Below are 25,127 nucleotides of genomic sequence, written 5' to 3' on the forward strand. Positions count from 1 at the left end.
AGTCCCTGCTTTAAAGTTATCTGGACAGCGTAACTCCACGGCCTACAGCTCCTTCCCTAAGAAACAAAATATTTGACCAAAAATCAGAAAATGTAATTTGACTACATGGCTTCAAGTGAGAAGGAATAACTGGAAATTTAATGTTTGTATTCCTCCACAATGTCCAGTGGGGTATTCATAAAGTATGTCTGACAATATGCCCGGTCATCTTGCACCACGAGTTCTGGGTCGGCTTTCGTACACGGTGTTTCCTCCTGCTCCGTGAAAGAAGAGCGCATGCAGACCCAGGCCAGGGGTCAAGGCAGGAGCAGCTCTCTTTTCACTGCACTTGGCGGTGGATTTTACTGCCCTCGACGGACGCAGGAATGTCCGTGGCTTGGTTTTCCGTAGGCGGCTTGATATTTTATTGCACCGCCATGGCCGCCATATCCGTGTCTCCTTGTTTGGCAGCTGCACAGCGTGGCAACAAGCGGCTGCGTGGCTGCTGGGAGGAGGAGGAGGAGGGGGAAGCCGAACAGCACGAAGGAAAAATGTTTCAAATAGACCGACCAGGAGAGAAGCAGTCTGGAACAAATCTCCAGGAGCAAAGTTATGTAAGTAAGAGAATTCGATTCCCTGATCTCAAGAAAATGAGTTTTTAGTTATGCAGGGGAAATGGGAATCTTATTTGAAAGCTGTCACCACTTTGTCGTGTCAAATTATCACAGTTTTGGGGAGTTTAAAATATTATCATACATTTTTCACAGAGAAAATGGCAGTCAAATCTAATCATTTAACAATAACACTATGAGGAAATAAGGGGTTCTGATTCGCTAACATAGATCTTAATGTTTGTGATAACTGCTCTATGATATGTTTATGGTTGGAGATACACGTTTTTTTACCACCGAATCTGTGGGAAGAGTTCGCTCATTGGGCCAGAATAGTTTTAACCTGTCAAAGCATGTTGCAGGAAGCAATGATCATACGTTCACATTTTTACCCAGTAAGCTGTTCAATAAATATTTTTAACAACAACAGCAAAGAAACCACACGGTTTCACATTTTTTTGCATCATAACTGAGACGTTGAGATTTTGTGTCAATGTCATCAAGTAATAACTGTGTTAAAAGGCAAAAGCTTAAAAATGATTACTAAATTGTATCAAAAATGATAGATTTGCCATTACAGAATTTATTTTGATGAGATATTTGAGTTATTTAGGCAGCTGATGCTTTGATCAAGCTTTAAAAAAAAGAGGGGAAAAACGTATAAGCTTACCTTTTAAATATTTCTATTTAGTACTTTTTTCTTGTATGTACATAATCTAAAAACTTTGCTTCGTGTAAACGGCAAAACTATTTTGCTCTCTCATGCTCCACCTGCGAAAAGTAAATCTGTTGGGGTCTGTTTGATGACTTTTTATGAAAGCTTTTATTTTTATCCAGTGTTCAAAAATTATACTTTGTGCCTTCTAGACAACCTTCATTGTGTTATCCACTGCTTCCTAAAATTACACTGTATTTAGGCTCTATCAGAACAAGTTTCATTCGCCATAAATGTACTTATGCCCTTATACTTTTAGTTCAATCTAATCAAGAGACCTCAGGAATAGGCTTAATAGGTCAAGACAGATTTATACAGTGCCCTCCACACTTATTAACACCCCTGGTAAGGAGCAGTAAAAATCCCTTTTAAAAGAAATCATGCAACAAATCCTAGAAAAAAATCCAGCCATGAATTTTAGCATCCTTGTTCTCCCTTTGACACGACGGCAACGGCAAGATTGCTGTAACCTGGGCCGATTTAACCAACTAAGAAGTTGTAATGGCAGTGATAGTGAAGCTCAGTGTTATCAGAGGCTTTAGGTGAAGCATTTTTTGCCTTATCTACAAAGAAGATGGAAACAAAGTGTTCAAACAAGTTGTCAATTGTGTCAGTGAAGTTATTTCAGGGTAACCACAGACAAATAGATGTTAAGTTTAAACATCCAACTCATGCCCAACGTAAAATATATATTAGAAGCTTAAAATAGTTACTGCAGACTGTGATAGATGTTTTCATGCTGCTGCGCATGGCAAGAATCTCCAGTGAAATTCTGTATTATGATAGTAAACTTTGCTTTACACCATAGATTAAACACTTTGTGCAAAATCTAAATCCTTTTAGCTGATCGTTGCTGACAAAGATTCAGCTTATGCAACCATAAGTTGTAACATACATGTATCCATGACACATAAAACACAACCCAACTAGCGATAAGCATAATTTAACTACTAAGCAAACAATGTAATTATGAACACAAATCGAGTTACCTTCATACATATGAACATGCGGTAGGTCTGTCGCATGGATTTTTCCATCTTTTAATTTTTTTTTTACCCATTTTAGGTTTTGGGAAAGAAATAAACTTTATTTCATCCTTTAAACATTTGGTATAATGTACGTCTGAATTGTATTTTCCCCACTGGTGACGTTCAACCCTCCCTCTGAGCGCAATTGGTTTGTAATGCAAATTCCCTGCAATGTCGTGGGAGGTAAAGCTCTTGCACCTTTTCTTTTTTAGACAAGAGGCATGTTCATATAGTTGTTCAGACTGTCACTATGTCCTGATTTTAAAATAAGAGACAGATAATCCGTGAAAAAAGATCAAGCTGCTCTTCTCCGTCCAGTGGTCCTACTGCCAACCAATCAGAGCCAAGAGGAATGGCTGGCTCTGATTGGTTGTTAGTAGTGTTACTCTTTTGTATGCGATGCTCAAATTTATTTCCTTACTTAAATGTTCATATTCACTTGTCTTTTCCATTTTGAAGAGTGTTTACATGAAATTGGCCTTTGTGTTCTTGTGCCGAATGTGACCCAGAGAAACAGGAAGTCATAAGTTATAAATAAAAAAGGTCCTAAACACACTGAAGATTTTAAAAAAAAGTAAAGTAAAAATCTAAATAGAGGCTTCACTTATATTTAGTTAATGGGAGTTACTAGAAGATGCCAATAAGTGTAGCACTGCACATATTAAAAATGTAACAGTAGTAATATTTTTTCTTTTGATATTTCTTCCCCTCACTGTTAAGAATTTTATCATAGGAAATTTTACATGTAATTTCCCAGGGTGCAACGAGTGGGTAAGCAACCCCAATCTGAAATTCAAAGTGCATCTAGATCACAAAAAAAGGTCCGATCCTAAACAACTGCCGGTCAGCGATAAGAAACAGTGCTTGAATCCTTCTCAGGATTTCAAAGGGCGGCACTAATTGTAGGAAAAGTTTGTGCTGACAGTAACAGTGCGCCTAGAAGGCATGGTGCTGATTGTTAACGCTGTGAAGGCCGATCAGCTTTCAGAGCTCAGCCTCTTGTTAGGTCTGACCCTAGTGTACAGCTGTTGGCTAAAGAGTCAACACCGTTCTGTTGTGCGTCAAAGCACAAGTTTATCTGATTACTGGAAAGTCAAACGGCCTAATTATAGCCATATCAGATGGCCTGTTAAACAATAACAGCAATGAATAGAGAGATACAGAATGCGTCAAGTAAAGGCATAAAATTATTCTTTTTTTCCCCAACAACTGCTGGTTGTATATAGCTTCATTCGTCATGTCAAGAATATATAAACTGTTTGTTCCTCGCTTCTCCTGCCCGCCGTTTACTTAGGTTTCGTTTAAAATAGTTTAAGTTTCCCTAATACAGAAATAAAGGGGTGCCTGTACAAAAAAAAAAAAATTAATTCAGACCACAAATAAAAATGATCCTAACGAATGACTTCTTAAAAACTTTTAATTAAGCAGAATTTTCAACATAAGGAAAAGCAAAACAAATACAAAGATCACATCAGGTACTAAAATACCCTCTGTGCATTCTGAGCCAGATTTCATAAAATCAACAAGTAATTATTATGCCTGGAAGTAAATTAATAGGCAAAATAATTTGAGTAAAGCAACAAGGAGGAATAACAATAACTACATAATGCCCTAGCAGATAAGCCTTTTTAGGTGTCATGGTTTCCTTTTTTAAACGCAGGACAAAATAAACAGAAATGAACTAAATATATATATGTTTGTGTAATAACTATAGAAGAACATATGTTAAAATAGCTTGTTGTTCAAGGCTGAAACAAACACAAAAAACTGATTCTGTACATGAACAAATTATTTATGCCCCTTGAATTGTAATCCTTTAGTCCTGTTACAACTAAAACCTTCAGTGTATTGTATTCGTATTTTATTTGATGGAGTAGCACCAAGTACTGCCTAATTGTGACGTGTAAGGAACATAAGACACCCTTTTCAAAAATGTTTAGAAAATAGAAAGCTGAAAAGTATAGCATGGATTTTGCATTCAGCCCCGAAGAGTCAGTTCTTTGTACAACCACCTTTTTTGCAATAAGAGCTCTAAGATTTTTCAGGGTATGCCTCTCCCAGATTTTCCGTACAGAGAGCAAAATGTTGCCCATTTTTGGCAAAATAGCACAAGCTCAGTCAGATTGGACGGAGGGCATCTGTGAACATCACATTTCTAGTCTTGCCACGGAAGACTTGATCCCTGCCACTGCCTTGTATCTCTGCTGGTATGTTTAGGGTTGTTGTCCTGCTAGAAATACAATGGTTTTCCTCCAGGATTCCCCTGTATTTAGCTCCTAAATACATTAGCACTTTACTTCCTGGTCCCTGCGTAAGAAAGGCATCCCCACAGTATAATGCTGCCACCACCATGTTTCATTCTGGGAATGCTAGTCTCAATACTAGTTTCACTCCCAACTATTCAGTTTTGGTTTCACTGGACCAGAGCACATTTTTCCACGCTTGCTGTGTTTCTTCGTGGTTTGGGGCAAATTGCAAACTGCATTTTCTGTGCCTTTTCTTTAACAATGGCTTGTTCATATAACATAGCCCCGTGTCACACGTCTCCAATAATTTCTCTCTGGACCTGTCTACTGTGTTCCTTGATCTTTTATGAGTTTGTTTGTTGACTCATGTTATCTAAGAAACCTCTGAGTTCCTCACAGAAAAGTTAGATTTATACTGATTTTAAATTACACACAGACGGACTCTTTTCTAATAAGGTGACTTAATGCATGACACTGTGTTGGTATATCACATATTTCAGTAAAAACCCTTGAAGTTTTTGTGGACAAATTAAGAACAAGTCGAGGGTAGTGTGTGTGAATACTTCTCCAACTCTTGGTTAGGTATGAAGAGGAGACCTATGATATTCATCTGTAGAATGCCACAGACAGGGCAAAGTAGCAAATGTGTTTCTCGTGTAAAGTGGTTGGTTTTGGTGTTGACAGTCGGACTTTTAACTGGAGTCCAGTTCTGCTCATCAAGCTGTAAACAGCGTGACACCGAGCTCCTGGCACTAGGTGGTGTCTTGTCAGTGTCGGACGACCTAAAGTGAGTGACAAAAATCCTACGTGTTGTCAGGAGGACCGAGTCTTCCTCGCTGCTGATTTACAGTCCATCAGAGGCAGCTGGGTAGGCTGGGCATATAGAAACTGATCCATTTTCAGGAGAAACCTTTCCAGGAAATGTCCACTCTTTACATCATCTAAAAAAAGAGAAAAGCCTCTCTGCATCTGACTGGCTTCTCAACTAAACCTTGGTACTTTACACACCGAAAGCAATGACAAACTATTTAAAAGTGAAACCATTAGGATGCCATTCGGGTCTGTAAAAGTAATGCAGAGGTGGTGAGGGAGGTGATGAAAAGCAGATGAGAAACAACATGGTGAAAGAAACCGTCACTCTGACAAGCATGTGTGCTATTTGTGGAACAGGGACAGACGAAGGTTTTTCATTGCATGAAGATACATTAGAAGCACTGACAGGTGTCACCAGGGCCGGATTTAGGAGGATGTGGGCCCCTGGGCCTGAGCTACAGTAATTTATGGACCTATTGGCAACCCTGCTAATGTGTATAGATATGGCCAAAAAAAATAAATAAAAATGGGACCAACTAAAGTAAATTTTCCACAAACTTACATTTTGTTGGATTAGACTTGTTTAAAGTCTAATCCAACTTAAATTCCCAAGGGACAGAATCAGTACTGTACAGACCACAGCCTCTGCAGAAACAGGTTGTGACTCTTTCTGAAAACCACAGTTTGACAGTGCTTAGATCATTGGACAGGTTTAGCCGTTTGTCATATTGGATTTTGACAGATGTTTTTGAAACAAATTCCACTCTACACAAATCTAAGGTCCAAGCCAGTCTCTAGGTTTAAAGGGGGGAAAACATTTTACCAACGATCTGTGACCAAATTCATAGATTTGTCATCCAGTTTCAGAGACCACAAAACCAAAAATTTCCTTTAAAATTTTATTTGAAAGCAATTCAGACAGGGATTGACACGTTGTGGGCGGCGTCACTTGACACGTTGTGGGCGGCGTCACTTGACACGTTGTGGGCGGCGTCACTTGACACGTTGTGGGCGGCGTCACTTGACACGTTGTGGGCGGCGTCACTTGACACGTTGTGGGCGGCGTCCACTTGACACGTTGTGGGCGGCGTCACTTGACACGTTGTGGGCGGCGTCACTTGACACGTTGTGGGCGGCGTCACTTGACACGTTGTGGGCGGCGTCACTTGACACGTTGTGGGCGGCGTCACTTGACACGTTGTGGGCGGCGTCACTTGACACGTTGTGGGCGGCGTCACTTGACACGTTGTGGGCGGCGTCACTTGACACGTTGTGGGCGGCGTCACTTGACACGTTGTGGGCGGCGTCACTTGACACGTTGTGGGCGGCGTCACTTGACACGTTGTGGGCGGCGTCACTTGACACGTTGTGGGCGGCGTCACTTGACACGTTGTGGGCGGCGTCACTTGACACGTTGTGGGCGGCGTCACTTGACACGTTGTGGGCGGCGTCACTTGACACGTTGTGGGCGGCGTCACTTGACACGTTGTGGGCGGCGTCACTTGACACGTTGTGGGCGGCGTCACTTGACACTTGTGGGCGGCGTCACTTGACACGTTGTGGGCGGCGTCACTTGACACGTTGTGGGGCGGCGTCACTTGACACGTTGTGGGCGGCGTCACTTGACACGTTGTGGGCGGCGTCACTTGACACGTTGTGGGCGGCGTCACTTGACACGTTGTGGGCGGCGTCACTTGACACGTTGTGGGCGGCGTCACTTGACACGTTGTGGGCGGCGTCACTTGACACGTTGTGGGGCGGCGTCACTTGACACGTTGTGGGCGGCGTCACTTGACACGTTGTGGGCGGCGTCACTTGACACGTTGTGGGCGGCGTCACTTGACACGTTGTGGGCGGCGTCACTTGACACGTTGTGGGCGGCGTCACTTGACACGTTGTGGGCGGCGTCACTTGACACGTTGTGGGCGGCGTCACTTGACACGTTGTGGGCGGCGTCACTTGACACGTTGTGGGCGGCGTCACTTGACACGTTGTGGGCGGCGTCACTTGACAACGTTGTGGGCGGCGTCACTTGACACGTTGTGGGCGGCGTCACTTGACACGTTGTGGGCGGCGTCACTTGACACGTTGTGGGCGGCGTCACTTGACACGTTGTGGGCGGCGTCACTTGACACGTTGTGGGCGGCGTCACTTGACACGTTGTGGGCGGCGTCACTTGACACGTTGTGGGCGGCGTCACTTGACACGTTGTGGGCGGCGTCACTTGACACGTTGTGGGCGGCGTCACTTGACACGTTGTGGGCGGCGTCACTTGACACGTTGTGGGCGGCGTCACTTGACACGTTGTGGGCGGCGTCACTTGACACGTTGTGGGCGGCGTCACTTGACACGTTGTGGGCGGCGTCACTTGACACGTTGTGGGCGGCGTCACTTGACACGTTGTGGGCGGCGTCACTTGACACGTTGTGGGCCGGCGTCACTTGACACGTTGTGGGCGGCGTCACTTGACACGTTGTGGGCGGCGTCACTTGACACGTTGTGGGCGGCGTCACTTGACACGTTGTGGGCGGCGTCACTTGACACGTTGTGGGCGGCGTCACTTGACACGTTGTGGGCGGCGTCACTTGACACGTTGTGGGCGGCGTCACTTGACACGTTGTGGGCGGCGTCACTTGACACGTTGTGGGCGGCGTCACTTGACACGTTGTGGGCGGCGTCACTTGACACGTTGTGGGCGGCGTCACTTGACACGTTGTGGGCGGCGTCACTTGACACGTTGTGGGCGGCGTCACTTGACACGTTGTGGGCGGCGTCACTTGACACGTTGTGGGCGGCGTCACTTGACACGTTGTGGGCGGCGTCACTTGACACGTTGTGGGCGGCGTCACTTGACACGTTGTGGGCGGCGTCACTTGACACGTTGTGGGCGGCGTCACTTGACACGTTGTGGGCGGCGTCACTTGACACGTTGTGGGCGGCGTCACTTGACACGTTGTGGGCGGCGTCACTTGACACGTTGTGGGCGGCGTCACTTGACACGTTGTGGGCGGCGTCACTTGACACGTTGTGGGCGGCGTCAATTGACACGTTGTGGGCGGCGTCACTTGACACGTTGTGGGCGGCGTCACTTGACACGTTGTGGGCGGCGTCACTTGACACGTTGTGGGCGGCGTCACTTGACACGTTGTGGGCGGCGTCACTTGACACGTTGTGGGCGGCGTCACTTGACACGTTGTGGGCGGCGTCACTTGACACGTTGTGGGCGGCGTCACTTGACACGTTGTGGGCGGCGTCACTTGACACGTGTGGGCGGCGTCACTTGACACGTTGTGGGCGGCGTCACTTGACACGTTGTGGGCGGCGTCACTTGACACGTTGTGGGCGGCGTCACTTGACACGTTGTGGGGCGGCGTCACTTGACACGTTGTGGGCGGCGTCACTTGACACGTTGTGGGCGGCGTCACTTGACACGTTGTGGGCGGCGTCACTTGACACGTTGTGGGCGGCGTCCACTTGACACGTTGTGGGCGGCGTCACTTGACACGTTGTGGGCGGCGTCACTTGACACGTTGTGGGCGGCGTCACTTGACACGTTGTGGGCGGCGTCACTTGACACGTTGTGGGCGGCGTCACTTGACACGTTGTGGGCGGCGTCACTTGACACGTTGTGGGCGGCGTCACTTGACACGTTGTGGGCGGCGTCACTTGACACGTTGTGGGCGGCGTCACTTGACACGTTGTGGGCGGCGTCACTTGACACGTTGTGGGCGGCGTCACTTGACACGTTGTGGGCGGCGTCACTTGACACGGTGTGGGCGGCGTCACTTGACACGTTGTGGGCGGGCGTCACTTGACACGTTGTGGGCGGCGTCACTTGACACGTTGTGGGCGGCGTCACTTGACACGTTGTGGGCGGCGTCACTTTGACACGTTGTGGGCGGCGTCACTTGACACGTTGTGGGCGGCGTCACTTGACACGTTGTGGGCGGCGTCACTTGACACGTTGTGGGCGGCGTCACTTGACACGTTGTGGGCGGCGTCACTTGACACGTTGTGGGCGGCGTCACTTGACACGTTGTGGGCGGCGTCACTTGACACGTTGTGGGCGGCGTCACTTGACACGTTGTGGGCGGCGTCACTTGACACGTTGTGGGCGGCGTCACTTGACACGTTGTGGGCGGCGTCACTTGACACGTTGTGGGCGGCGTCACTTGACACGTTGTGGGCGGCGTCACTTGACACGTTGTGGGCGGCGTCACTTGACACGTTGTGGGGCGGCGTCACTTGACACGTTGTGGGCGGCGTCACTTGACACGTTGTGGGCGGCGTCACTTGACACGTTGTGGGCGGCGTCACTTGACACGTTGTGGGCGGCGTCACTTGACACGTTGTGGGCGGCGTCACTTGACACGTTGTGGGCGGCGTCACTTGACACGTTGTGGGCGGCGTCACTTGACACGTTGTGGGCGGCGTCACTTGACACGTTGTGGGCGGCGTCACTTGACACGTTGTGGGCGGCGTCACTTGACACGTTGTGGGCGGCGTCACTTGACACGTTGTGGGCGGCGTCACTTGACACGTTGTGGCGGCGTCACTTGACACGTTGTGGGCGGCGTCACTTGACACGTTGTGGGCGGCGTCACTTGACACGTTGTGGGCGGCGTCACTTGACACGTTGTGGGCGGCGTCACTTGACACGTTGTGGGCGGCGTCACTTGACACGTTGTGGGCGGCGTCACTTGACACGTTGTGGGCGGCGTCACTTGACACGTTGTGGGCGGCGTCACTTGACACGTTGTGGGCGGCGTCACTTGACACGTGTGGGCGGCGTCACTTGACACGTTGTGGGCGGCGTCACTTGACACGTTGTGGGCGGCGTCACTTGACACGTTGTGGGCGGTCACTTGACACGTTGTGGGCGGCGTCACTTGACACGTTGTGGGCGGCGTCATTGACACGTTGTGGGCGGCGTCACTTGACACGTTGTGGGCGGCGTCACTTGACACGTTGTGGGCGGCGTCACCTTGACACGTTGTGGGCGGCGTCACTTGACACGTTGTGGGCGGCGTCACTTGAACGTGGGGCGGCGTCACTTGACACGTTGTGGGCGGCGTCACTTGACACGTTGTGGGCGGCGTCACTTGACACGTTGTGGGCGGCGTCACTTGGACACGTTGTGGGCGGCGTTCACTTGAACGTTGTGGGCGGCGTCACTTGCCACGTTGTGGGCGGCGTCACTTGACACGTTGTGGGCGGCGTCACTTGACACGTTGTGGGCGGCGTCACTTGACACGTTCATTGGGCGGCGTCACTTGACACGTTGTGGGCGGCGTCACTTGACACGTTGTGGGCGGCGTTCACTTGACACGTTGTGGGCGGCGTCCACTTGACACGTTGTGGGCGGCGTCACTTGACACGTTGTGGGCGGCGTCACTTGACACGTTGTGGGCGGCGTCACTTGACACGTTGTGGGCGGCGTCACTTGACACGTTGTGGGCGGCGTCACTTGACACGTTGTGGGCGGCGTCACTTGACACGTTGTGGGCGGCGTCACTTGACACGTTGTGGGCGGCGTCACTTGACACGTTGTGGGCGGCGTCACTTGACACGTTGTGGGCGGCGTCACTTGACACGTTGTGGGCGGCGTCACTTGACACGTTGTGGGCGGCGTCACTTGACACGTTGTGGGCGGCGTCACTTGACACGTTGTGGGCGGCGTCACTTGACACGTTGTGGGCGGCGTCACTTGACACGTTGTGGGCGGCGTCACTTGACACGTTGTGGGCGGCGTCACTGACACGTTGTGGGCGGCGTCACTTGACACGTTGTGGGCGGCGTCACTTGACACGTTGTGGGCGGCGTCACTTGACACGTTGTGGGCGGCGTCACTTGACACGTTGTGGGCGGCGTCACTTGACACGTTGTGGGCGGCGTCACTTGACACGTTGTGGGCGGCGTCACTTGACACGTTGTGGGCGGCGTCACTTGACACGTTGTGGGCGGCGTCACTTGACACGTTGTGGGCGGCGTCACTTGACACGTTGTGGGCGGCGTCACTTGACACGTTGTGGGCGGCGTCACTTGACACGTGTGGGCGGCGTCACTTGACACGTTGTGGGCGGCGTCACTTGACACGTTGTGGGCGGCGTCACTTGACACGTTGTGGGCGGCGTCACTTGACACGTTGTGGGCGGCGTCACTTGACACGTTGTGGGCGGCGTCACTTGACACGTTGTGGGCGGCGTCACTTGACACGTTGTGGGCGGCGTCACTTGACACGTTGTGGGCGGCGTCACTTGACACGTTGTGGGCGGCGTCACTTGACACGTTGTGGGCGGCGTCACTTGACACGTTGTGGGCGGCGTCACTTGACACGTTGTGGGCGGCGTCACTTGACACGTTGTGGGCGGGTCACTTGACACGTTGTGGGCGGCGTCACTTGACACGTTGTGGGCGGCGTCACTTGACACGTTGTGGGCGGCGTCACTTGACACGTTGTGGGCGGCGTCACTTGACACGTTTGTGGGCGGCGTCACTTGACACGTTGTGGGCGGCGTCACTTGACACGTTGTGGGCGGCGTCACTTGACACGTTGTGGGCGGCGTCACTTGACACGTTGTGGGGCGGCGTCACTTGACACGTTGTGGGCGGCGTCACTTGACACGTTGTGGGCGGCGTCACTTGACACGTTGTGGGCGGCGTCACTTGACACGTTGTGGGCGGCCGTCACTTGACACGTTGTGGGCGGCGTCACTTGACACGTTGTGGGCGGCGTCACTTGACACGTTGTGGGCGGCGTCACTTGACACGTTGTGGGCGGCGTCACTTGACACGTTGTGGGCGGCGTCACTTGACACGTTGTGGGCGGCGTCACTTGACACGTTGTGGGCGGCGTCACTTGACACGTTGTGGGCGGCGTCACTTGACACGTTGTGGGCGGCGTCACTTGACACGTTGTGGGCGGCGTCACTGTGTGGCGTCACTGTGTAGCCTGATATATTGTGGGGGTGGTCACAACATAGAAGTTCCACTTCACTGGTTTCCAATTGAACTTAATAGGATAGAACACAAGTTAATGTTGCTCTACATCTTCACACTTGGCAGTTAAGTGAAATACATTTAATCACAATTATGCAGTTTTACAGCAAACAATTACCTTCTTTAGAAGTGTACATCAACTTGGAACCCACTGACTGGACAACAGCTATTGGCTTTTTCAGAGAAATTTCATTTTGAAAAATGACTGCAAGACATAAAGTGCCAGAAGTCAGCTTTAGAAACTGATAAACCACCCCCCCCACACTCCTTTTAATATGGTCTTACAGTTTCCAGTCTTTTGCTTTTCATAGCGTACTCCATTTTGATCAACTGGCAAGCAAAAGCCTGTGGGCAAAGATTGCATTTTGCTTAGTTTTAAACAGCTTGTAGTACCAACATCTTAAGTTTACTGAATATATGTGCTATGTAGTTATTTTTATTTTTTTTAAACCAAAGTTCAACAAGGGGAAAAGTAACATACCTTCAGGCCAAAACATCACTGTGCACAAGATCAGAATCCAAACACCTCCCATGGTTCCTTCCACAACTGAAGTCTTAACCAACATCTGAGACTTAAATAGACCTATCTGCAGGTGCCACAGCTGGAGATCATCAGCTCTTAATTGGTTCTCCTGTGAGTGAACCATGTATATTCAGTACTCATTGAGATCAAAGCCATTTTGTTTGCATGAACTTGTAGGTTGTGGAATTTCTCAACCATGATTTATGTTTCCTTTGACATGTTTTCCTTTACTACCCTGAATAAAGATACGATGGCTTTATGAACATTTCTTAATATGAAAGAAAGAAGTAGACATTGAATGCTACAAATTGCTTAGTTGTACAATAATACCTTTTTAGCCAAAGAGAAGAAATCACAGGACAAATTTATCTCCAGACATTTTTTTCATTATTTTGGTAAATGGCAATTTCATAATATTAAAGTTTTCTCTTAAAATGGATTATCAGATTTCCTTCTGAACCCGATTTGCCACATACATTAACATGTGGATTGGAAATTATTGCAACCCAGACATCAAAGGTTATGAGACATTGGATAAATGCAATATTCCATTGAATTTTTCTTGTGATATCTTGTTACTAGTTGAACACATGTCATTTAACATGCAATCTCAGTTAAAGTCAGTTAAGAAAACCCATCCACCAAACCAACCCGTTGCTCCATTCATCAATGTAATTTATTTGTGGTTTGTATACTATACAAATCTTGACTTCTGCTTAGATGCCATCTTGAGCGGCCGTCAATAATAAAGAGAAAACTCAGTTAATTACCTTTAAGCTACAGACCTGGGCCCTTTTTTATTGGCAGACTAACCTATCCAGATTTTCTAAAAAGAGATCTGGCTTCAGTCACCCTAACATTGAGTATGACTGTAATAGGCAGGGAAATCTTCCCCTCAGTCCTTCACCCAAAAAGAGGCAGCTGCCCACATGTCCCATCACCCCAGTTTGTTATAGGATCTCTAAAAATCTGTAGTAGTCATTCCAAAATTTTAGATATTATTATTATTCAGATATTGCCAAAGAAGCATTCAAAATGGCATTTGAACATACAAAGCTTAATTTATTTCTGTTTCCCGTTATTATTGCACCTGTAACAGCTGGAGAACAGAAACAAAGTGGGACAAACAGCTGGATTTGAACAGCAGAGCTATGGGGAAAAACGATCATCGTGATTCATGGAGAGGTAAAGAGTTTCTTTCACAAAAGTGCTCATGCAGTTGGTTATTATAAGTCTTTTCCTGAGGCCTAATGCTTAGAAATGGCATTAACGCAATTCAAATCAGAATGGACACCTTAGCTCTAAGCCTGAATGATCCCAACTGGCATTTAAATCCAACCTAAAAGATAAAGATATAAACTATTATAAAGCTCACAGATATATTTTTTCTGTATAATAATAACAATGTGGATTGCATCTCAAAATTTGCTCATGTTATAATCACAGACTTAGTTTGACTGAGATGTGAAAGGCAAACACACATTTTGAAGTAAAAAAAAAATACACATTATCTACAAATAAAAATCTGAGAACTTTTTGTGCATTAATCAGAAAAGCAGTTAAGCAGTGTTGCCAGATCTCGCCAGAGAAACAAACAACCAGCTCTATGAAAACAAGTTCAACGGGCAAACCACATCACTGCAATGCAGAGCCTGCTTTTAAACAGTATAAATATATATGTATTTTTTTATGGCTTCATACATAAGCAGCAGCAAAATTAGGTGCAACAATTTTTCCATAAAAACTCAAAATATTTAAAATACTTATACTTTTAAACTCTGGTCAAAAGAAATGTAAATTTTTTGTAAACTTTTGTTGTTTGACATGCTTTCACATGTCCTTGGACAGGGAAATCCATAAACCCTTGTTCATTAGCCTCACGGAGGAGAAATTTACAGGTTTTGTTGTTTTTATTGGTATTAGCATTTTGAGATAATTAGGCACTCAACTGATTCAAAATTATGCGGAAAAAAATTATGTGAAGTTATTTGTGCTACAAAATGTTAGATGAGCTTAACTATGTGGTCTAAAAGACAGACTATAGGAGAGCAGTCCACAAAGGCCAAGACCTCTTATTCTGATATGTGTTACAGTACTTTTAAATAACTGTTTTTCATGTATTTAGATTACACAAAGTGACTTCTCTGTCTTCTTACAGGTGTCAATACTTTCAAATCTGACTCAAAGTTTGGAATTTTCAAGCAGAGAACACAACAACCTACCCTGGATATCTGTAAATTGGTAAAATAAAGTTATTTTGCATTAAATTCAAGAGTCAGAAATGTCATTAGACATAGAGGTGGGATCTTTTATAGTTTTTCTTGTATTCACATTGTCAGTCTTCTAACTATTACAGCTTTAAGTGCCTCTTCATAACCAAGCGTATCAGTAGCAGTGTCTAAGTATTTTAGATGAAGGTACGGATGGAAATAGTTTTACTGATATTTGGAGAAAGAAAGTAAAGAAATTCTGAAAGATATTGTTCTTAGCCGATAGATTCTGTTTTCACAACTGTCAGTAATTTTGTCCCTTTATACATTTGAAGCTAAAAACATCTAGAATGAATGGTGCCTTTTTGTATTTTTAGAATACGTTCATTTTAGAAAGATTTCCTTTTTGCATTTTCTAAGAAAAAAATCTATTATATACTTTTAAGTGAGAATGGTTACATATGTTGAATGCTTTTTAGCTGCTGAAACATTAAAAACTCTTAAAAATAAGAATATTGCTTCAATACATAGCCACAGTTAAAATCAAAACAGAAAAATATTATCCTAAAGTTCTGCCATAGTTTTTAAAAATGACTTTTTACACTTTATTGGACTTCAATATTAGCTACGCGTTCATGTGGAAAGATTATAAAACAGTACTTTTGGTAATTAAATTCCCCTTTCTGATAAGAAAACTGGCATTTTAACAAATGTTCCTCTTGGTGCCTCTTGTCCAACAGTCTAAAAACACTTCGCTCCAGCTTGAATCAGCCTATTCCGATGACAACAATCTCAGTGGTGCTGACAATGGACCAAAGGAATCCCAACAAGGAGAGATCCGACAGAATAATGATGACGGGAACATGAACTATCACACCGGCCTTGTGTTAGAAGACAGATGTACTCTGCACTCTCTTTTGTCTTTAAAGCACATCTTTGTAGTTTCTACTTGAGTTTATAAAAACTGCAATACAGAGGCACATTTGCCTTTAGAAGTTTTCACCCATTCATCACAACTTGGGGGTTTAAAATGACTGATTTGGACAAATCAGCTTTTAGAAAACTAGGAATTAAACCTTAAACTAACACAGTCAAATTTATCTACACAGCCTCAAAGCTGTTAATTTTTTACCTGAATTTATTTACATACAATCACCCACATTTTCCATTGAGTGGTGCAGAAGATTCAAAATCGCCTTTTGCCTGTTAGCTGGTGGTTAGCAATCATGACAGACTGCAGTTGGTAGTAGAAATCACCAGATTGGTCAACTCTTAAAATGACTGGAAAGTCCAAAGAATGGAATATGGAACAAGAATTGTGCATTTAAAAGTTAGAAAAGTCTCATAAGAGTATTATGATACCTCATCACTTTACCCTGGAACCACTGGGACACAGTGTGTCACAATCTGGAAACGTCTTGAACACTGGTATCATTATCCATAGTTTTAGTTTGCCCTGGACTGCTGATGAGTTACAATTGGTCTTTTTGCTCAATAAATGGCAGACCCTTGTAGGATAAAAAACCAAGAACACTACACTGACTGTAGGCAAAATGCCAAATGGTGGCAGCATCCTGTTGTTGCACTGTTGTGCTACCAATAGATCTGAAGCACAAAACATGAACAGAAAAAGGAGGATTACCTCCTAATTCTTCAACTTCACCTCAAATATCAACTACATGGCTGAAACTTGGAGAAATTACCCAACAGAACAATCATCTCAAATGTACCTCCAAACAGGTTTTGGTACAAATAAAGGCTAACAGGGCTGTGACAGCTTTTTCCAAAGCCCTGACCTCCAGTCCATTGAAAACCTTGAGGACAAAGCTTAAATTTCAGGTTTGTGTCAAGAAAACAGACACTTTTAAGGATCTCTAACAACAAGAGTGGTCAAAGGTCCACTTAAAACCATGCCTGAAGCTTGATTGCTGCAAAAGGTATGTGGCTGAGACGCAAGTAACTCAACAAAACTAAATTTTATTTCTAAACACCTTAAAATTCAACTCAGTTACCAAAAGTGTTTCACACACCATAACAACAAATAAAACAAACAAACAAACAATGACAAAAAACACACATACTCAATAAAAACTTGTTCAGTAAAATAGCAGAAGGGGGCATTAAAACAAAAAGTAGAGTTTTTTGCACATATGTGACGTTGTCTTGGTTAGAGAAAATCTGAATCATTGAAGCTGTTCAAATATATGAATTATACTTAAAATTAATTATTGAAGCTCCAAATGACTGATATTAATGCCTATGAGTAGATTCTAGAGTCGGACCACTGTTATTAAAGGATTGTTACCAGTAGCAGCTCCAAAGAACGTTACCCATATTAACACCAATGTCTCTGATGGAGCAAAAATTGTGGCCGAAAATGAGGCTAAATGTTCTTTTCAATCAAATCTTCATCATTCAGTAAAATTGATATCTGATTGGTTTAAATTAAGAAAAACCAGAAGCCAGAGTTTGACTCATTGCATTAAGTAATAGGTGTTAGCTAAATTACTTTCAGACATTAATAAAGACACCCCAAGGCCTCCAGATGGATGGAAGAAAACTTGACCTAAAACGTATAAAAATAATGAAGTGTAGCACACACTTAAGAATAAAATGATTACGCATGCATGCAGGGTAGAGAAATAAATAGATAAAAATGTTGTGGAGAACCAAAACTGTCAGAAATCAAGCAGGAAAAATCTGCTTGACATTTACCAAAGATAAACAATTAAAATAAAAATGTGTGACTTACACATGCAGATGCTCTGTCTGCACCGACGAAGGGGGAAACTGAAAAACTAAAAATCTGCTGTCCTCCTTTGGCTTTCCTTACCAGATGAGATTTTGTCCACACTGGGAGAAGGAGCCTTTGGAAAAGTAGTGGAGTGTATTGACAAGCATAGGTAAGCATGCATGCTGATCAGGGCTCCACATCAACAACATCGTTGTGTTCAAATAGGAAATGCATCCCATGTTGGTAGTTCTGTTTTCTGCTCTTTAATCAACAGGAACATCCAAACAGTTTCATCCTTATTTATAAACTGCAGGAGAAAAAAACATCAAATGTAATTTACATCTTTGCGCCATTTTGTCTGTGTGCATTTTTGTTTTACAGAAGTCAACGTGTTGCTGTAAAGATTGTTAAGAAGTTTGAGAGTTTCTGTAAAGTGGCAAGATCAGAGATTGCCGTCCTTGAGGAGATCAACAGCCTGGACGATGACAATAGATTGTGAGGAACAAATTTAGAACCATGAAATTATTTTTTTTGGTAATGTATATCTTTAACTTCATTCCAGTATTTGTAGTAAAACTCCCAAGACGTCCCACATGATTAAGGGTTCCTACTGGGGTAAAAGATACATCAAGAGCTGCATCAAGTACTGTCAGTTTTTGTTAACTGATACCACACATGAAATATATAAAATAAATACAAAATGATAAATCTTTGCCTCACAAGAAAAACATGAAATACTTTTCAAAAAACATAAAAAAAAATCAAAATTTGGCTTAAGTTTGATGGTATCATTTTGTTGGATCTAAAGCATATAGATAAGAGAAAACATGGGCTGTGGTCAGGTGTTTCAATGATCCAATTCTATTTTTTGGGAAAAGAAAATGACACCAAACACTTTGATGGTATGAGATTACATCAGAGCACCTGCCAAAGATCATTTTCATCTCCTCAGAAGACTTTGGGGAAATTTCAGTTTCAGCCAAATAACACTTAGTGGGGAATTTTGAAATAGCAACACTAACCAATTACTATCAGTAACCTAAAGAAGGGCTTGGAATAGGATAAAATAACACCTAAAACTACTGGTTGCTCTATGTCATCATGCTAGATCAGGGGACACATGGTGCCCACGGGCACCAAGTAGCCCTCTAGGACAACATGTGGTGCCCACTAGCCTGTTCTAAAAGAACCATAATCCACCACCAAAACTTACATTTATTCAGTTTATCTTCTTCACTCTTGTGTTTATATAGATTTAAAAATGACAATATCTATAACAAAACATGAAAATGTATTTATTTTACATAAAGTTAAGGCGAATTCTGACTCTTCTAGTTCAAAAGTCACTAAAGGTAGCCCTTTGCTTGACACAACGGCAATAAAGTAGTTCTCAGTTTCAAAAAGGTTGGTGACCCCTGTGCTAGATGTTAATTTTTTTCTCAAAGAATGTGTGAAGAAATTGCACCATTACAAAACATCACATATTTAATGTCTAAAAAATGTTTTTTAAGAAGAATTGAAGTATGGTCCCTTAAGTGGAGCACAAAGCTAAAAGTTACAATTCAGCTAAAGAATAAACCATGCAGAATCAATGAGAGCTGGTGGTGTAATCATTGCCTAACATCAATGTCAAGGTAATCAGTATAAGATCTACTTACCGATATTTTACTAACATGAATCAACATCAACAAAGAAGCACAATTTGCTTGGATGCAAACTTTGTTTTAACATTGAACGGATGAAACGTAGAGCTCTAATAAGGGAAAAGTCAAATCTGAAGAGTGTATGTGGACAATGTGAGACCCAAAGGTCCTGAGAGAAAACGTTTTCATACATTTCCAACTTATGTTTTGGACTTTCGATTTAAAATTTGAAGCATAAAATTGCTCATTAAAAACATGCATTTAATGTTTAAGATATATGTATCAAACTCTGGGCTTCATGTAATGACACTTTATCTGTTTAGATGTGTAAGTCTTTTAGATGTAACGACATCAAGGTAATGCGTATGGATTCCTCTCTCCTGGCAGCGCCTGTGTGAGGATGTTGGACTGGTTCAAGCACAAAGCCCACATCTGCATTGTTCTGGAGCTTCTCGGTCCCAGCACCTTCGAGTTCCTGCGAGAGAACAACTTTGTCCCTTTCAGTGTGGAGCAGATCCGACACATAGCCTACCAGATCTTCAGAGCTGTCAGCTGTAAGTCAAGACTTTGAAGCCTGTAACCTCCAGCCCTGACTGCTGTCAGTGTTGACTGTAGTTAGTGACCTTTGGACAGAAGTACTGTCTGTTGTTGACTTTATGTGCACAACACGTCCAGCCACATAACTGCATGTCAAAATGTTGATTTTTGTCCAATGCTTGCCTGTGAATAAAAATATATGACGTAAATTGAACCATAATAAAGGGTTAGTTAAATTTATGCAGAATGGTACTACCTTTTTTTGCATTAATTGACTTGAAACAGGATTTTTTTCCCAAGTGGGCTTCTTCTCAACATCCAAAAATTACCCCCTAGATTAACTGGTAACTCTAATTTTCCCTGAGGTTTCAGTCTTGTTTGTAGTGGGTGTTTTTTTTTTTGTTTGTTTTTTTGCTGCAGGCAATGAATGCATGGAAAGACATATATATATTTTCTTTCCTTGATTTAGGTGTACATGCAAATCAAGGAAAGAAACTCTGTCAGATCTTAGTTAAAATGTATAAATGTTCCCTTCTTTTAAGGGAAGACCCGTTTTCAGCAACCCCTAAGCAAAACTAGGACAATTAAAGGTAGGATATAAGCAAAGTTTTTATTTTATTTTTTGTTCCATAGTTCTGCATCGTAACAAGTTGACCCACACAGACCTGAAACCGGAGAACATTCTGTTTGTCAGCTGTGACTGCGACAGGGAGTGCAACCAACAGATGGTAGAGTTCCCTAAAAACTCCACAACAGTAACACTTTCATGTAAAGGTTGGCCAAGCTGTGACATCTAGGTCTGTCTGTCTGTTTCTCTCTGTCAGAACTATAAACACAAAAAGCCAAGGTTACCAGACGTTAAAGTTGTGGATTTTGGCGCTGCTACATTTGACCACCAACACCATGAGACCCTGGTGTCGACACGGCACTACAGAGCACCAGAGGTCATTCTGGGTATGCTCATGGTTCAGCTCCTTAATAAAAACATCTATTATTTCATCTGTACGACTCTTTTTTTTTTTTTAAATCTCAGACTGTTTGTTTGTGTTCAGATCTGGGCTGGGACCAGTCGTGTGACGTATGGAGTTTGGGTTGTGTTCTCATGGAGTATTACCTCGGACAAACATTGTTCCCTGTAAATAAGCACAAACTCACAAATTCAGATGAACTCCTGAACAGTAGAGAGTCCCCCTCCAACTGTTAGTTGTATTATTTCAGAGTCATGACTGTAGAGAACATCTGGCCATGATGGAGAAGGTTCTGGGATCGATTCCATCCCATCTTCTAAAACAGACCAGGTATAGTACAGATCCTGTCCAGTTTAACGTGATCATTTTGCAAAGCTGTTCTGTTTTAACAGATAAAAATGCCATAAAATGTTCATCAAAATCTGACTAAAAATGCATTATTTTAGTATATCTGTACAGCAACTTTGGAAAGTTAAAAAAACAGACAAATTTTCAACTATGTTCTTGTTTTGGCAGAAGCTTTTTTCTACTGTGTTACTTTATGCAGATGATATCAACAATATCTGTAATACAATAAGGACTTTACTTGTCTGTAGCAGCCGTCTCTGCTCCACCAACTTGAATCAAATGATTGTATTACCTCTTCAGCAGTCATCAAGGGCTGCAAAGGCCCGTTAAAGGTATAGTGGACGATCTTATTCGACTTCCAGAGAGATCATCTTATCTATTGGTTTCTACTACATGTCAGTCATTGTGACACGCTCAAGTAATGCCCATGTGTAGGCGCACTTCCAGTGTTTATATATCCGGTGAGCTTCGGTGGCTTGTACTTGTATAGCGCTTTAACTAGTCCAATGACTCCAAAGCATTTTACACTACAATCAGTCACACACACATTCACACTCTAACGGTGTGTGTTAGTAGCCACAGCTGTCCTGGGGAGACAGAGGTAAGACTGCCATACATCGGCACTAACAGGACAAGTACAGACGCAAGTCAATTATCTGAGGCCATGAGAATATCATTAGTGACCTTCACCAGAGCTGTTTCAGTGCAATGATGAGCTCTGAACCCTGACTGAAACTCCTCGAATAGGTCATTACTTTGTAAATGTTCACATAGTTGATTAGCAACTACTTTCTCAAGAATTTTGGATAGGAAAAGAAGATGTATTTGGGAGATTTTTTTCACTCGATCCCCCTGAGGAGTGGAAAAGCAGTTGTGCACATGCAAAGTTATTTAAAAAAGCGACTTGGCCGTTTCTTACCTACATTTCCAGAAAACTCGTCCACCATACCTTTAATCACCCGTTAATTTAATTAACTGGTGTGTGGAGGCAGAGAAACACCTAAAACGTACAGAACAGTGGGTCCTGAGGACCAAGGTTGGAGACCCCTGTGCTAGCTGATGCTTGAAAAGTACTGCTATTGTATGCTATTTTTCTAGCACTGTTGTTAAATTGCTGCAAACGATGTGTGTTTGTTGTGTAGGAAGAAGCACTTTGTAAAAAATGAGCTTCTGAACTGGGATAAGACGAGTCCCTCTGACGATGATATACAGAAACACTGCCAACCTCTCAGGGTAAAATGAATATTTGTTTTCTTCTCACATCTAATGCTCATTGCTGGTTTACCCAGGGTTGCCCAAGTCAGGTTATCAAGAGCTACTATCCTCCAACCTTTAAATACAAACTCTCCAACACACCTGAATAAAATATACGGTTCATTGGCACACCTCTGCAGAGGCCTGCTAATGAGATAATTTAGCCTTTTGATTCAGTGCAGAAGGAATTTGTCTAAAAGTTTTCGGATAGTGGCTCTTCAAGACTGGATTTGATCACTCCTAGCTTAACCTAAGCTATTTTAAGACCATTTTATAGTAACCCCATCACAGCGTTATGTATCAAGATATTAATTTTCAAAGAGATATTTTTGTAGATGTGCAATCCATACCACACTTTGATATGCACTAAGGGGCCCTAATCATAATGTTAATTAATTTCAGTCAATGCCAGAGGTGCCCAAATTGTGGCCCTGGGGCCATTTGCGACCCTTGGTATATTTTGGGTTAAACACTGGTACAAATTTCACCTTACAACAAAAGGATCGGATGCAGATAGTCTGTTTTTGTAATTATTTTAGGATCAGATTTTTTTAAGGAATGGGAAATTTTGATACAATACGAAGTAGGTTTTATAACATGTTTTTAATTAGCCATGGATATATAATCTATTCCCAAGCAGGTTAAAAGAAACACAATAAAAAACAATAGAACTTTTTTTGTATTTAATTGAAAACAAAACAAAAAAATTGGCCTGTGGCAAAAATGCCATTCATGCTGGTGGGTTTTGAGAAACATTAAGTCCTATCACATGTTTTGATGTGTGTATGTGCCACTGCTAAGCATTTAGCAGCATGAGTTAAGTACATTTTCATCGGTGCAAACAGAGCATCTGCATGAAGTTCAGAAGCATCATTAATCACTGTAGCACTTGGTAGTATATATATATATATATATATATATATATATATATATATATATATATATATATATATATATATATATATATATATATATGTACATTTTATATTATTTGACATGTCTAACAAATCTTTGACAGCCTGGCTTTACTAGATATCACATTACTTGTGCTTCAATATGACTTACTAAATGTAAGGCTTCGTTACTAAACAACTCCTAACTTTAAAAAGACACTCAAGGCAATGAAAATTGCAGCACCTACTTGAACCAGCATGCATTATTTGGAAAATAGACCAGTGGGAATATGAAATGTGCACAAAAATGAGCTAAAATATATACTTGAATGACTATTTTCGTGCACTGAGAGAAGATCAAACATTAGAAGAAGTGTTTAAAGTTACACCTTGTAATAACATGACTGTGGCTGTGAGAAATCCTTCCATTTCTTAGCTGGGCATAAAGCCAGCCCTTAAGCTAACCCCGGAATGCTTTGTTTAAAAAGCTGTGCACACATCAACCAATTGACTGAAGTTTTATTGTACAAGAAGAAAATAAGTGTTTCTTTATTTTCTTTTTTTAGCTGTACATGAGGACAAATAGTGACGACGAGAAGCAGCTGTTCGACCTGCTTGGCTGCATGCTGGAGTACGACGTCAGCAAACGGATCACTCTGGAAGAAGCACTGTGGCATCCCTTCTTCTGCCCACTGAGAAAGCAGCAGCAACCACAGTGCAGCTAACACAAACACAGTCCTGGTTTACCTCACTTTGTCACTTACACACAGATTTTTTTCTTTACATTTCTCCCTTTTATTTCTCATTAAAAGTCATTTTAACTGCGATCTTGTCTGCTTCCTGCTTGCTTTTGGTCCACCTTAATAACAAAAGATGAAAGTGTTGCATCAAAAGTGATTACATTAAAAAAGCTGGTGTGTGTGTGTGTGTGTGTGTGTGTGTGTGTGTGTGTGTGTGTGTGTGTGTGTGTGTGTGTGTGTGTGTGTATTCTTGTGCAAATGTGGGCATTACCAGGCCAGATATATAGTCCCTCCCCTGAGTTGTGGGTCTTCCTGGGGATGCCTCCCAGTGAGAGATGCCCAGAAAGCTTACTAACCAGGTCCCTGAACCACCTCAACTGACTGCTATTAATGCAGAGACACAACAGCTCAACTTCGAGCTCCCATTGGATGACAGAGCTCACACTCTATCTCTTACGCAGAGTCCAGGTAACCTATAAAATAAGCTCATGATCATATACTGTAGATCAGGGGTGTCAAACTCATTTCAATATTGGGCCACTTTGACATCATGAAGTCATTAAAAGGGCCGGTTGCACGTGTAAAGACAATACTTTTGATTTCATAATTTAATTTCAGTTCACATAGAAATCTAAAACAATGCACAGTAACATAATAGTAGCACCCTCAGGCCCAATGTTTTTTTTTTTTTTTGGAAAACTGACATCTAGTGGCAGGATGCTGTTACTACACAGTTAAAAAAAAAAAAAACATTCATTACAGGAAGAACCATTTTAGCCACTTTATAGCCCTCTTGAGGGCCGGAGAAATTGCCTTGATCGGCCGGTTTCACCCAAGGGCCTTGAGTTTGACATATGTCATATAGAGGCTACATCTGAAAAACGTC

At 43.3% G+C, this 25,127-nt stretch overlaps 1 protein-coding gene and 1 long non-coding RNA gene across 8 annotated transcripts; one reads left to right on the forward strand and one right to left on the reverse strand.

Moving 5' to 3' along the window:
- The first annotated feature begins 450 nt into the window (after positions 1–450).
- On the forward strand, positions 451–24,320 carry LOC105930589 (dual specificity protein kinase CLK1). 7 transcript variants are annotated; one of them, XM_021319647.2, is made up of 13 exons: positions 506–593; positions 14,014–14,099; positions 15,073–15,155; positions 15,865–16,024; positions 17,961–18,027; positions 18,240–18,353; positions 19,889–20,055; positions 20,672–20,766; positions 20,863–20,992; positions 21,091–21,173; positions 21,257–21,336; positions 22,497–22,587; positions 24,068–24,320. In XM_021319647.2, exons 2-13 carry the CDS (start codon positions 14,066–14,068, stop codon positions 24,224–24,226), a joined length of 1,263 nt encoding a protein of 420 aa, XP_021175322.2. In that variant the 5' UTR covers positions 506–593; positions 14,014–14,065; the 3' UTR covers positions 24,227–24,320. The 7 variants fall into 7 exon arrangements, with proteins under 7 accessions (XP_035998686.1, XP_021175326.2, XP_021175322.2 ...); XM_021319648.2 differs by having other exon boundaries at positions 20,872–20,992; XM_036142791.1 differs by having other exon boundaries at positions 14,025–14,099.
- On the reverse strand, positions 12,332–12,981 carry LOC118564502. The gene is made up of 4 exons (XR_004931891.1): positions 12,873–12,981; positions 12,677–12,736; positions 12,510–12,596; positions 12,332–12,404 (listed from the first exon to the last, which is right to left on the reverse strand). It is a non-coding gene; the product is annotated as an uncharacterized LOC118564502 (long non-coding RNA).
- Positions 24,321–25,127: the final 807 nt, after the last annotated feature.

The sequence above is a fragment of the Fundulus heteroclitus genome, chromosome 11, assembly GCF_011125445.2.
Source record: "Fundulus heteroclitus isolate FHET01 chromosome 11, MU-UCD_Fhet_4.1, whole genome shotgun sequence".
NCBI classification, from domain to species: Eukaryota; Metazoa; Chordata; class Actinopteri; order Cyprinodontiformes; family Fundulidae; genus Fundulus; species Fundulus heteroclitus.

Bases quoted from the DNA above. Each gene is read 5' to 3' on its own strand.
- LOC105930589 (XM_021319647.2), top strand. From the start codon at position 14,066: ATGGGGAAAAACGATCATCGTGATTCATGGAGAG. The intron at 18,028-18,239 runs GTAAGCATGCAT...TTTGTTTTACAG, and splicing joins GAGTGTATTGACAAGCATAG to AAGTCAACGTGTTGCTGTAA. The intron at 20,056-20,671 runs GTAAGTCAAGAC...TTTGTTCCATAG, and splicing joins GATCTTCAGAGCTGTCAGCT to TTCTGCATCGTAACAAGTTG.